Source organism: Bombina bombina, chromosome 6 (genome assembly GCF_027579735.1).
Source record: "Bombina bombina isolate aBomBom1 chromosome 6, aBomBom1.pri, whole genome shotgun sequence".
Lineage (NCBI taxonomy): Eukaryota > Metazoa > Chordata > Amphibia > Anura > Bombinatoridae > Bombina > Bombina bombina.
The window spans coordinates 840,816,698-840,830,678 of record NC_069504.1 but is presented as its reverse complement, the minus strand read 5'-3'; the positions used below and the strand labels follow the sequence as shown (position 1 = coordinate 840,830,678).

The window sequence follows — 13,981 nt, the reverse complement described above, 5'->3', positions numbered from 1 at the left end:
ATCCCATCAGTAACTGGCTTGTGGACTCTTGCTACCTATATGAAAGAAATGTATTTGTAAAATGTTTTTCATCCTTTTAAAAGTGATGGAAAGTAGTTTTCAAGACATCGAAGTTATAGAAATTAAAAATAAAATAATCTTTGAAATGTTGGAGAGGGCAAATATTTATTCTTTTGGAATTTGCAGTTATTCTGATAATGCATAGCTCATTTAAAGGGATACGAAACTTTAAAATTGTATTTTATGATTCAGACAGAGCATACTATTTTTAGTTTTCAATTTACTTCTATTATCAAATTTGCTTTGTTCTCATGGAATTATTTCTTGAAGAGATACCTAGGTAGGTAGGGTGCACATGCCTGGAGCACTACATGGCAGGAAAAAGTACTGCCATCTGGTGCTATTACATATGTATGCCATATATTGCTTCAGACATATGCACACTCTTGAGCTTACCTTCCTGCTTTTCAACAAAGGATACCAAGAGAACAAAGAAAATGTAATAATAGAAGTAAATTGGAAAGCTGTTTTAAAAATGCACGATCTATCGGGACCATGAAAGAAACCATTTTGGATTTCATATCATTTTAAAATGTCATTATATTCTCTAGTTTATATTTGTCTTTGAGATCTTGTTAATGCATAGTTTTGGTTACTAGCCTTGACAGCAAACTGTGCAAGAGTAAAAATTAGCCTAGGTGGCTTATGTGGCCTCAAAAAGTTTATATATTTACACTAGGGAGAAGCTCATAATAATCTTTTATGCTTAAATAGAAAATGTAAACTTTTGAGAAGACTACTTTTAACACATTTCATTTGTGTCTATAATGGACCATGAGTTTATTTGTTGGTACCATTATACAAGGGAAAACTGCAAGAAAAATGTATAAATGTCCTCAGAGATAGAGCACCTTGCTGCTGAATGGAGATCCAACCTATAATACAGGAGTAATATGTTTAGGGTTCATCCACTAATAGGCTTAAAAATTCAAGACCTCTGAACTACAGCACAAGTTATATAATCAGCGGTTTAATAAAGGGAAAGTCTAGTCCAAAATAAACTTTCATGATTCAGATAGGGCATGTAATTTTAAACAATTTTCCAGTTTACTTTTATCACCAATTTTGCTTTGTTCTCTTGGTATTCTTAGTTAAAAGCTAAACCTTAGAGGTTTAATATGCTAATTTCTAAGCCCTTGAAGGCTGCCTCTTCTCTTAGGGCATTTTGACAGTTTTTCACCACTAGAGCAGTGATTTTCAACCACTGTACCGCAGCACACTAGTGTGCCGTGAGAGATCGTCAGGTGTGCCGCCGTGAATTGGTCCCTTCTTGCTTAAGTGCACTCCTGAAGCGGAACAGAAGCCGGTAGCTGCTGCTACCCTACGCACTCATCCCGACACGCAGGGACTCTCTCAACTCCCACACAGTTCTCCGGAGGGTCGGGGCTCTGCTCCAGAGATTTCACTCGCCTCAGCTGCATTACAAAAGTTCCTATCAAGGAGATCTGAGCAAGAGAAAACCCGTCAAGCCAGTGCTCATTTGGGTGGCAGCGCATGTATTTGAAGGCATCTGCTACGATAGCCACAAGGACTACTGAGAGATCTAATAAAAAGATATACAACACTCTGGAGGGTCGGGGCTCTGCTCCGGAGGTCAAGCGAACAGCGGCAGTCCTTTTTTCTTCTCCCCCCCCTGTTGCGGAGGCCTGTTAGTGCCAGGGGTCGATAGCTCTGGTGAGACCTTTTTGTTAATAATCATATGTATTTTATGCCATTTGCCCTCCGGGCTTAACTTAATTTTTCAGTTTACTCTCATCATTGCCTGATTGCCAAGCCCTGATGCTCTGTTGTGGGCCCCATATTTTTGCTTATCCTACACTGATTGTGAAACTCTTATACTGGTGTCCCCAAGGCTTAGGGACTTTAACAGTAGGATCATTTGGGCACCAGTAGTTTCTGCTTTTGGGCTCAATACTTGTGCAATGCTTACTGCCCTAACAAGCAGAACTTTTACTTTCATGGAACTACTGCATATCACCTAAGAATTTATTTTCAGCACTGGTACCCCCTAACAGCCTCAATACGTGGAACTTTTGATTGTTATTATTGTGCCTCTAGCTTTGGCAATACAGTTGTAGTGACTGTCATGCTAATAAAGCTTAATTAAATTGAATAAATTGTTTATATATATATATATATATATATATATATATAATATATATATATATATATAATATATATAATATATATATATATATATATATATATATATATATATATATATATATATATATATATACTGTATTAGGCTACAATGTGTGATTTTTTTTTTTAAATTTTGGGATGGTGGTGTGCCACAGGATTTTTTTAATGTAAAAAAAAAGGTTGAAAATCACTGCACTAGAGGGTGTTAGTTCATGTGTGTCATATAGATAACACTGTGCTCACACACTTAAAGTTCTAGGGAGCCATCACTGATTGGCTAAAATGCATGTCTGTCAAAAGAACTGAAATAAGGGGGCAGTTTGCAGAGGCTTAGATACAAGGTAATCACAGAGGTAAAAAGTGTATTAATATAACTGTGTTGGTTATGCAAAACTAGGGAATGGGTAATAAAGGGATTATCTATCTTTTAGAACAATAAGAATTCTGGTGTAGACTGTCCTTTTAACTTTAAATAATCTCTTCTCATCCAAAGTGAACTTGCCAGTTAATAGATTATGCAGACTGATTTAGCCTGCATGCCTCTATGTGTAGTGTCCTTTACATAAAATAAAATCTGTGGTTATTGTTCAATGACAGGACCTTTTCCTCTTTTTGCTTGGTTTACAATGGCACTGCTGTTTACCTATTTTAATTAGTTCCATTGATATAGGTCCTCGGCGAAACGCATTATAGATCTGTGGATGATTACATCACTAAGAGTGTGGGACGCTCTTAGTTAGAACATGTTGACAATGCCCAATGGTTATCTGCATTGATACTTTAGGCTCCATTTATCAAATCTTCAAGTTCAAACTCGTGTAAACTCTGTGTCATTTTGGATGCAATTTTCCCTTTCCAAAGTTAAGGTGTCAGGAGTCTAAAAAACTACTCAGCTTGCTGTGATTGAATCTTTATCACCAAGGTTGAATTTACTCATCTCTGCTCGTCTTTCGCATGCTGCAATAGTCTATCCACCAGATTTCCAAAATATGTAGTCAACTTGATTGTTCACGACTCACAAAATGCCTTGAACATGCATTGAAATCCGCAAGCTTTAAAGCTTGCAAATACCATACAAATCAATGGGGACTAAGAAGCTACATCAAAGTAAACAATGGCCGTGTCACCTATACAAGGGCAATCACATGCAAGGTTCTTTTATAACCTTTTTGAAGCGGTAACCGTGTGCTTGCTCTCGTGTAGTTTATTTTAAACATGAATATATTGATGCTCATGTTTTGTTTCAGCATTCTTCTTACACACAGGAGTAGAAGAAATCAAATACAGAACCAAGAAAGAACATTTATTTGAATACTCCGGTAGTAACGGAGTATTCAAATATTACAGTGTCCATTTTGGAACCTTATTTTTTCATGCATATAAAGCTTCATTGTCGCCATTTTTAAAGATTAATGTATCCCAATAATACATATTACATATTCTACAAAAAAATATTGTTAAAATTACCGTTAAAATATATATAAATGAAGAGAGAAGTTCAACGCCTTTGTTACAGTAAAGACATGAAAAAATGGCTGATATGGCATAGAAACATGAATCATGTGCTTTAAAATTCACCTAATGTAAAATATGTAAGCTTGATAAATTAGCTGCTTCATGCCATTGATGTTTTCTAAGTTATTCAAAGTCCACTATAACTCACATTGGAATTGGCGCAAATGAAAAAAATGTACTTGCTAATAACTTTGGGAAGCAAACAATGTCACTTGCCACTAGTACAAGCGGACATACTTAGATTGCGCAAATTGACCAAAATTACACTTTAATAAATGTGTACAATAGACATTACCTATTAAGTTTACGACTCTTGAAAAAGTTCCTGGTCATAGGAATGAAACGTAAGTCGAGTAACCGATTTTAGTCTCCGTAAAGCTACCGTGTCTGCATGAAGCAGTTAAGTTTGTGAGCCGAGAGACCTTGGTGCTATTTAGCACTGCTTTATAGAAATAGACTTTTAGCTGTTCCGTATATATCCTGTGTTCAAACCAGTTGAGTTTGGGATTGTGTTCAGGGATTGACCGATGACTACCTGAACTTACCTGCACGGATATCCCTGGAAACACACACGCTGAGTGGCTCCCTACTAACATATTATGTGCACTTTTAACTCTTTTATCTTGTGAGTAGCAATTTGGGACAGGGGCTATTAAAATAAATGTGAATTGTGTATACTCTACACTTAAATGTGTGTTGCGCTTTTCTATTTTTTGCTTATAGTTTGTAACTGCAATATGTTGTACAAATTCCCAATAACCTTGTGATTGCATTTCTTATTTTCATTGTGAGTAATAAAAAAATTTGACGAATGAGCCATTTCCATTTCCTGTTTCACTTATCTCTATCCCCTTTTTAAAACGCTGGTGGATCATTTCATCTGGGGAGTATACCTACCTAAATCAGCTGGAATCTTAAGCACTATATCGTTTATATAATCTATGTATAGTTTTCTGGGGGGGGGTTTGGCATAGTTTAGTAGTTTATTTTTTTTTCTCTCTACAGAAAAGTGGCGGCTCCATCATACACAGTGTAAAGAGTAGGACACACCCTACAGTCAAGAACATGCTGAAATATGTAAGCATATGATTTCTCTTTTTTGGGGTGAACAAGAGTATTTCAGACATTTAGCAGAAATACTGCGGGGATAGTGTAGCAGCTTCCTTCTGTCTTCTAAGAGCTCAGATGAAACCACTTAATGTTACTCTCTTATCTATTAGGCAAAAGGACAAGCAAAGACTGGTCTACAAGGCATGAGAAGCCGTATAAATAAAAAGGTGAGTGCCCACTAACATTGCGGTTAGTTGTAGTGCTACTAAATCTAATAATGACCCTTTAAATTAGTCGAGCTGTAACTGATGCCTGTTCCTAACTGTACATTTCCCACTGGAGTATCATACTGACATTACTGCATCCACCTCTAGGGCATACTTTCCAGCTACCTAATTTTCCGGTGACAGTCATGGTTTTTTACTCCTTTTCCCTTGCTATGATTGGCCTAGGGATTTCTCCCAGATTGAAAAAAATCTGTGTTGTGGCCTTGTCATACATGACTGTGGTATAGGAATAATACAGATCATTTAATGTCTTGTACATACATTTGTTTGCATATTTTGTCATCTATGTCTGCACTACTTCACATTTTGCTGTTGTACAATTTATATTAGGTGTTTTGGGGAAGAGTAGAGTGGGCAGTGCTACAAAAACCATTAGATGGCATGGCTGATACATTTTCTGTTCAGAAAGTGTCCCTAGGACTTTTTTTGTCAGATGTTGACAAATCTGCTGCGGGTGGGTCACTGGCCTTTGTCTCTCCCTCAGGAAATTCGTAAATTGCAACGTGGGGGGTCACTTAAGGAAGACGGGGGTCCAACACAGAGCCACGAGAGATTGCAGAACCGACTACCCATTACACAGCATTTTGGGCAGGTGTGTTAGTTGCCATTGTGTATCACATTAGTAATTGGCCTTTAAAGGAAGCTTCCAATTCCTGTATTGATCAAGCTCTACAATATAACCTTTCTAATCATCAAATGTCACAGTTTACATTACTTAACATGCAAATGTTCTAAAATAAAACTTGTCTTTGTTTTTTTTTTGTTTTTTAAGTATAATTTACCTTCAAATCTTGTTTGCAACAATTATCATGATGTGTTATATATATATATATATATATATATATATAAAAATATATATATATATATATATATATATATATATATATATATACACACACACAGAGAAGTGCACTCACAGGAACGAACAACCAGCTCAATACCATTGTTACCCTGTTCTATGGCAATTTACCACCTCTACTATTCCTCTTTCAATTAGTCACGTCCAAGAAGACCAGGAAAGAAGTATATTGAGGTTGATAACTGGGGCTCATCAAGGTGAGGATACACTTATGGTCATTTATATCTTTTTAATTAGAAGGGAAGAAATATTGTTTATATGGTTCTAAAAAAAATAACAAATATTTGAAAAATGAAAAACAATAATTTCTGATTTCTATATTACTGTTGCATTTGTGCATGTAACTCAACATATAAGAGGGGGCTTTATGGTCACATTTGTTGCAACCTTGCCTTTGCTTAAAAAATAACTTTCCCATGGTGTATGCACTTGACCAAGCAAAGTTCATCTTCAAAATACCAGTTCATTTTTCATCTATATAAAACAACTAACTCTCAGATGTACATTGGGATCTCTGGCACACAAATCATGAAGTCCAAATCTTGCTTACCTCCTAAGCCTCACAAGTCCATCAGTTATTTGCTTAAATGACATAATAATGCAATAATAACATACTCTAATACAGTGTTTCTCATCTCCACTCCTCAAGTCCACCTAACGGGCCATATTTTCATGATATCTGAAAAAGATCACAGGTGAAATAATTTGGTTAGTAACCATGGTTACTGATCAGTTGATTATTTCACCTGTGCTCTAGTTAAAGGGACAGTCTAGTCAAAATTAAACTTTTAGATAGGGCATGCAATTTTAAACAACTTTCCAATTAACTTTTATCATCAAATTTTCTTTGTTCTCTGGTTATTTTTTGTTGAATGCTAAACCTTGGCAGGCTCACATGCTAATTTCTAAACCCTTGAAGGCCGCCTCTTATCTCAGTGCATTTTGACAGGTTTTCACAGCTAGACAGTGCTGGTTCATGTGTACCATATAGATAACAATGTGCCTACTCCTGTGAAGTTATTTATGAGTTAGCACTGATTAGCTAAAATGCAAGTCTGTCAAAAGAACTGAAATAAGGGGGCAGTTTGCAGAGGCTTTAAATGCAGGTAAAAGATATATTAATATAACAGTGTTAGTTGTGCAAAACTGGGGAATGGGTAATAAATCTATTATCTTTTTAAACAATAATAATTCTGGAGTAGATTGTGTCTTTGAAAATCTGGCCTGTTAGGGGTGCATGACTGGAGTTGAGAAACACTGCTCTTATGCATTAGAACATAATATTATTTCACAAATGCTTGTGTAACTATGGGGAAAATTTCTATCTGGTTAATCATCGTTTTCCGCTCTTGAGATCAGAACAATCACAATGCAAACAAAAACATAATTTATTGGAAAAATATGGATATTAGAAAAGTCACACTTACGGTGCATGGACAGCATTGCTTTCGCGATCACAAGTTATCAACTAAATATAGTCAACAAAAACTCAACACCCACAGATCGACAGATAATGCACATCTGATTAATAATAACGATATTGGCTATAAATCTGTGCATGCTAATACTCGAACAACAAGATGGTGCTGACCATGGCAGCCACAGCCTTTTTTAATGACGATTAAATTGCGACAGATAAAAAATGATACTGAACACTTCATCACCCTCATTTAAATAGAAAACACCTAGAAAAAACATCTACAATATACTGTATTGATAGCTGCAACATGCAGATAGAGAGGAGACTGTCAGGACATGAGTGGCCGGGTCTGTAGTTGAGAGCAGCTGGGCAACCTTAAAAGCAGTTGTATTTTCTTTCCTAAGATATGGTGAGTCCACAACGTCATCAATTACTGTTGCGAATATCACTCCTGGCCAGCAGGAGGCGGCAAGGAGCACCACAGCAAAGCTGTTAAGTATCACTTCCCTTCCCACAAACCCCAGTCATTCTCTTTGCCTTGGTGCATGGAGGTGGTGAAGTTTTTGGTGTCTGTATAAAATTGGATTTCCTTCGCTTCAAGCAAGATTTTATTAAGTATAGAATGCCAGAGTATGTTTACTCTGTTCTCTCCCCTTTTCAAGGATTGGGTATAGCTGTAGTCCACGTTAATCTATTCAGTAGGGTAGTGGTGCCTTTAAAGCAGTTAGGAACTTGTGAGGTGGGCCTCACTGCGTTTTCCTAACATGTTGCTGCCCTAGTATAGAAAGCCAGAGTAGGTTTACTCTGTTCTTTCTTTTTCCACAGGTCTCTGTAAGGAGTGGTGTCCTTTCACACTGTGTGAGTCGTCTCCCTGCCGGACAGCTAGATTTCAGGTAAGTGCTTTCTGTCTTCATGGTAGGAGACTAGCACTTTAAAGATAAAAATTCCTGCAGCTTAAGGGGACAAATAGATCCTTAATAGGATTGATTTATGGCAGAATGTGGGCACTATATGTATGTGGTATGGAGAATAATTAGTTAACCCTTCTTATGGTAATGAAGGAGTTAACCTCTTTCTACCAGACTCATTTTTTTATGTTCAGAGGGACATCTCTAATAATTTTATTATCCTACGGGATTGTGATAAAACATATGGGTGTTTGTTACTAGTAGCAGCACTTCGTTTTAAGAGAGAGCGTTTTTGTCACGTGTTTTACCTGTTCTCTGCGCTTCCCCTCAGTATCGCTGTGGCCGGAGGGCGGGCTTAATCTGAGCGGGCTAAGTTTTCTCTTGTGCGCTTTCTTGAGAAAGATACGTCTCTCAGGGGAAAGTGTTGCACGATTAATCACATGACTTCCTCTTCTCCAAATACGGAGCAGTGCCGGCCATTTCAGTGTGTCGCCTTTGTGGCTGAAGTCAGAAGAGGCAGGTAGGCACCTCAGTTTAACTGAGGTATATAGGCATACAGTGTGAGGGTTTTTACTGAAAACTCTAATCTCTGAGTCAATTCCCATTCGCTAGAGGTGTCAGAATCTCTATGAGCTGGGGTTATTGAAGTAAATTTTTGTTAAGTGACATCTGGACATAATAAAGTGACAGCTTTCAATTAAGATATGTTTTTTCCCTTAATGTAACAGTACATATTTTAATTTGCTAATCTGTTGTTGTGAGTCATGTCTGATATGGAGCAAGAGACTGTTCTTATGAAGACATGCCCATTGTGGTCAGAGGTCCAAATGGCCACTTCTATGTGTCTGTGCCTATGTTAATCCTTAAGTTAAGGATCTAATAAATATGTTATATATAAGTCATATCCACTGTGGTTTAGTGGTGAACTTCCAGGAGTGCCAATCCAGACTATAAATATGTGTATTGGCGCTGGTGGACCAAATTGTTTTTTGTATAAACATTTATGTCCCTCTTATTTAAAATAGATCTTTCAAAAATAAAGGTCTTTCTTGTGTTTGAGCCTCATGTCCCTCTGTGCATTTCTGTAATACAGATAAGGTGTTGCACTCTGAGTCTCATCTCTCCCAGGATGATGCTGTTCAGGCAATGCCACAGCTTTCTCCTCAAATGTCCCAAGCCTCTATGGTGTCACATACAGTGCCCTGCAGTTCCTCTAAATCTCCTGGAGGAGTGTATTTGCCTACAGATTTTGCAGCTCGGGTATCCTCTGTGGTATTTGCGTCTTTATCTGTTTTTTCCTTGCATACAGGGAAAACGCAAGAGGACATTTTAAATGTTTCTGCTCCACATTCTGCTCCACAGGTCGCTCTCTCATCTAAGTTTGGTGAAGAGGATTTGCCGGTAGTTTCTGAGGGTGAAATCTCAGATTTGGACAGTATAATTCCTTCATCTGATGCTGAAGTAACCTCCTTCAGATGTATGCTTGAACACTTTGTGTATTGTTAAAGGAGGTTTTGGCTACTTGGACAACATTGATAACCCTGTCGTTGTCAACCCTTGGAAGTTTAGTAAACTTATCATTACTATGATGTTCCTTACTTTGAAGAAGTGTTTCTAGACGTGCTATGGAAATTTTCACAGGAATAGGAGAAGCTAGGGATACCTTTCTCCCTGTCTCCCTTCCTTTATAGGATTTGCCTGTCGCTGACTCCATTAAAATGCACAATGCCTTAAGTAGAAGGGAGCATTTCTACTATGGCTCAGAGAACTTCGATCCCTATGGAGGATAGCTGATCCTTTGCGGATCCATTGATAAGAAGTTGGAGGTTAATCATCTAGATCAGCGTTTCCCAACCGCGGTCCTCAAGTACCCCCAACAGTCCTTTCATTATAGCTGAACTAGAGCACAGGTGAAAATCAGCTGATGGATTGGTTACTAATCAGCTGATTACTTCACCTGTGCACTGATTCAGTTATAATGAAAACCAGGCCTATTGGGGGTACTTGAGGACCACGGTTGGGAAACACTGATCTAGAGCGATGCCTTGTCTACTTAGACTTATTGTGTTAGCCCGCAGGGCGTTGTGGATGAAATCTTGGTCAGCTAAGTAGCATACCTGTGGTTTAGTGGCACAGCCTAGGATTTTTAACACTGCAGATGCAGGTTCAATATCCAATTTGACCAAGACATGTAACAACCGGGGCCATATTTGGATTATATTTAATGTTTCCTCCAAGTCCAAACTTCTGTCGCTTCCTTATAAGGATAAGACCTTGTTTGGACCTGGTATGACAGAATTAACCTCTGACTTTACGGGTGGAAAAGGGTCTTTAGTGGAATAGACTAAAGGAAAGTCCAGGGGGTAACAATCTAAGTTTTCCTCCCAGGGGCAGAATTCTCCCTTTTACAGTTTCTGCAGTCTAGGTATGTTGAGAGGCTTCTTGAACTAGGTTCAAGACCTTCCTCTCTGGAAGTGATGGTTCCAGTTCCAGTCAGAGAATGGGATCTAGGTATTTACTCAAGTTTCTCACAGTACAGTCCTTCAAAGTAGTATCCATTTTCCTTCTTCAAGAGGGTCTGTTCATGACAAACATAGACCTGAAGGATGTGTATCTGAGATTTGTCATATTAGAAAGACTCTTTTAGGTCTTGGGGTATTGCAAGGGTTTCCTCCTGGACAATATATGGTTCAGGTGTCATCCTTCCTTTGAACAAAACTCTCTTTCAAGAGATCTTTTCTATTCTATGTTCCCATGGATGGGAAGTGAATCTGGGAGAAGTGTTCCCTTTTCCAACTACAAGGGTGAATTTTTTAGGGTCCTTAATGGACTTCTATCTCTCTACAGTGTACTGTTCGGCCCACAGCTAGCTCTAGTGGTCCGGTAGATAGCTTAGCCATGTTGTAACCAGAGGGTTGGGAGTTTGAATCCAGCTGCTGCTGATTTTTCCTTCTCTTTTCAATGGCTCAATGTATGGATGTAATTGGTCAGATGGTTCCATGGACATCATTCCTTTTCTCGAGTCCCTTTTGAGAGCTCTGCAGTTATGCATGCTCAGTCAATGGAGAGGTGACCATTCGGATCTCTATCAGAGGATAGATCTAGTTCAACTTTAAGAGTCTCTTTTCTCAGGAGTATCTGCCTCAGGGCACATGTTTCCGGAGACATACCTGGGTGATTGTGCCCAAGGAAGCCAGCCTGCTGGGCTGGGGAGCAGTCTGGAACTCTTTAAGGGCACAAGGACTTTGGACTCTAGAGGAGTCTGTTTGCCCCATCAACATCTTGGAGTTGAGAATGATTTTCAATGCTCCGAGGGCTTGTTCTCAATTGTCCTTAGCCGGTTTTTCAGGTTCCAGTCAGACAATATCTCCTCAGTGGGGAGGAACTCAAGGTTCCTTAGCCATGAGGGAGGTGGCTCGGTTTTGTTCAGTGGGCGGTAGCTCACAATGGCTGTCTGTCATCCACATTCTAGGAGTGGACATCTGGGAAGAGGACTTCCTGAGCAGACAGAATTTTCATCCCCGGGAGTGGGTTCTCCATCCGGAGGTGTTCTCCAGGTTAACCCTCAAATAGGGGGGCTGGAGTTGGATCTGATGGTGTCTCGGGAGAACACTGAGCTTCCAAGGTTCGGTTCAAGGTCAAGAGATCCGCAGGCCGCCCTGAGGAAACGTCGGGTCATAGTTGCTCTGGCGGTTCCTTAGGATTTTAGTCAAGCATTCTCATTTTCTCTGTTTGCTCTCCTTCCACAAGTCATTGCTCGTATTCAACAGGAGAGCGCATCAGTAATTCTAATAGCTCCTGCGTGACTTTGCAGGACCTGGTATATAGACCTAGTGAAAATGTCATCTCTTCCACCTTGGAGGTTGTTTCTGAGGAAAGACCTTCTAACACAGGGTCCATTCCTTCTTCCGGATCTCGTTTCTCTGAAGCTGATTGCTTGGAGATTGAATGCTTAGTCCTATCTAAGCGTGGTTTTCTGAGTCAGTTATTGTGACTCTGATTCAGATTCAGAAACCTGTTCTAGAAAGACTTACCATAGGGTATAGCGTATATATACTGTACCTTTATTGGTGTGAATACAAGGGCCACTCTTGGATTCAGATCAGGATTCCTAGGATTTTGTCCTTTATCCAGGAAGGGCTGGGGAAGGATTTGTTTCTCAAACGTCTGGCGGATGTACTAGATGTTCTATTTTTTTTTGTCAAGCTCTAGTCAGAATCAGGCCTGTGTTTAAGCCTGTTGCTCCTTTTTGGAGTCTTAACCTTGTTCTTAACATTTTGCAACAGGCTCTGTTGAGCTATTATCTTGGAAGGCTTTGTTTCTTTTTGTTATCTTTTCTGCTCAGAGAGTTTTGGAACTCTCTTTGCAGTGTGCCTTATCTTATTTTTCATGCTGATAAGGTGGTTCTTCGTTCGAAGTTAGGTTTTCTTCCTTAAGTAATTTCAGATAGGAAATTGCTGTTCCTTCTCTATGTGCTTATCATTCTTATCATAAGGAACGTTTGTTGCACAATCTGGATGTTGTACGTGTTTTGAAATTCTTCATACAGGCGACTACGGATTTTCGTCAGTCCTCTGCTCCGTTTGTGTTTTTCTCAGGAAACGTAGGGTCAGAAAGCTACTGATACTTTTCTTCTTTATGGTTGAGAGGTATAATTCATTTTGCTTATGAGACTGTTGGTTGGCAGCCTCCTGAGGGAATTACAGCTCATTCCACAAGGGCTGTTTCCTCTTTTTGAGACTTCAACAATGCAGCTTCTGTGGCACAGATTGCAAGACAGCAACTTAGTCTTCTCTGCATATTTTTTACAAATTTTTAAAAATGTTTATGTCTACCTGTCTTGTCCATCCCTAATCATCTGTAATCTCTAGCTTGGGTATTGGTTCCCAACAGTAATTGATGATGTTGTGGACTCGCCATATCTTAGGAAAGAAAACAAAATTTATGCTTACCTGATAAATTTATTTATTTCCGAATATGGTGAGTCCACGACCCCTCCCGTTGTTTTAAGATAGTTATTTTGACTAAACGTCAGACACCTTTACACCTTTGTATTATTCCTTTTTTTCCATTTCCCTTCGATCAAATGACTGGGGTTTGTGGGAAGGGAAGTGATGCTTAACAGCTTCGCTGTGGTGCTCTTTGCCTCCTCCTGCTGGCCAGGAGTGATATTGATGACATTGTAGACTCACCATATCCGGAAAGAAAGAAATTTATCAGGCAAGCGTAAATTTAGTTTTTTCATGTATCAATGGCCAGAATCAGTAGTAAACAGTGCCGTTGTGGGAAAATGGAGATAGATCGGAGTGGGAGTTATCACTTTCTGCTGTGTTTGACTTGGTAAGATTGTGATTATGTTGATTAAAAAATAATAATGTGCAATTGTGGGGTTTTTTAACAGGAATTAAGGCCTATGACTTTAACTCCTGCAATAAACACAAAGTTAAAAGTATATTTAGGAGCTGCAATGAATTGTAATTCCTGAGCAGAACAAAGCAGATGAGTCAATCAGGAACAGCAAAGGCATATAGCTACCTCCTCAGCCTGCTGTGTCCTGCTCAGGACCAACTCAGCAGTGTGCCGAATGTGAGAGATTAACTATGTGTTTGACTATTTTTCAGGGGCTAAAAATATTGTTATATTCAACCCATTGTGCAATAAAGTGAAGAAACATTGAAAATGTCATTTTTTGCCCCTTTAAGAAATGTGCAGTAACCGATTTCCTAAGTATCTCCCT

General features: G+C 38.9%; 1 protein-coding gene across 3 annotated transcripts in view; it reads left to right on the top strand.

Moving 5' to 3' along the window:
* Positions 1 to 13,981, top strand: part of LOC128663750 (DENN domain-containing protein 1B) — a 348,668-nt gene that overhangs the window by 219,411 nt on the left and 115,276 nt on the right. For 2 of the 3 annotated variants that reach the window (XM_053718233.1, XM_053718232.1), the window contains 4 exons: positions 4,726 to 4,797; positions 4,941 to 4,997; positions 5,542 to 5,649; positions 6,055 to 6,113. In XM_053718233.1, the coding sequence (XP_053574208.1) occupies positions 4,726 to 4,797; positions 4,941 to 4,997; positions 5,542 to 5,649; positions 6,055 to 6,113 (296 nt within the window). The remainder of the gene's footprint in view (positions 1 to 4,725; positions 4,798 to 4,940; positions 4,998 to 5,541; positions 5,650 to 6,054; positions 6,114 to 13,981) is intronic. The other variant, XM_053718234.1, reaches the window with a different exon arrangement.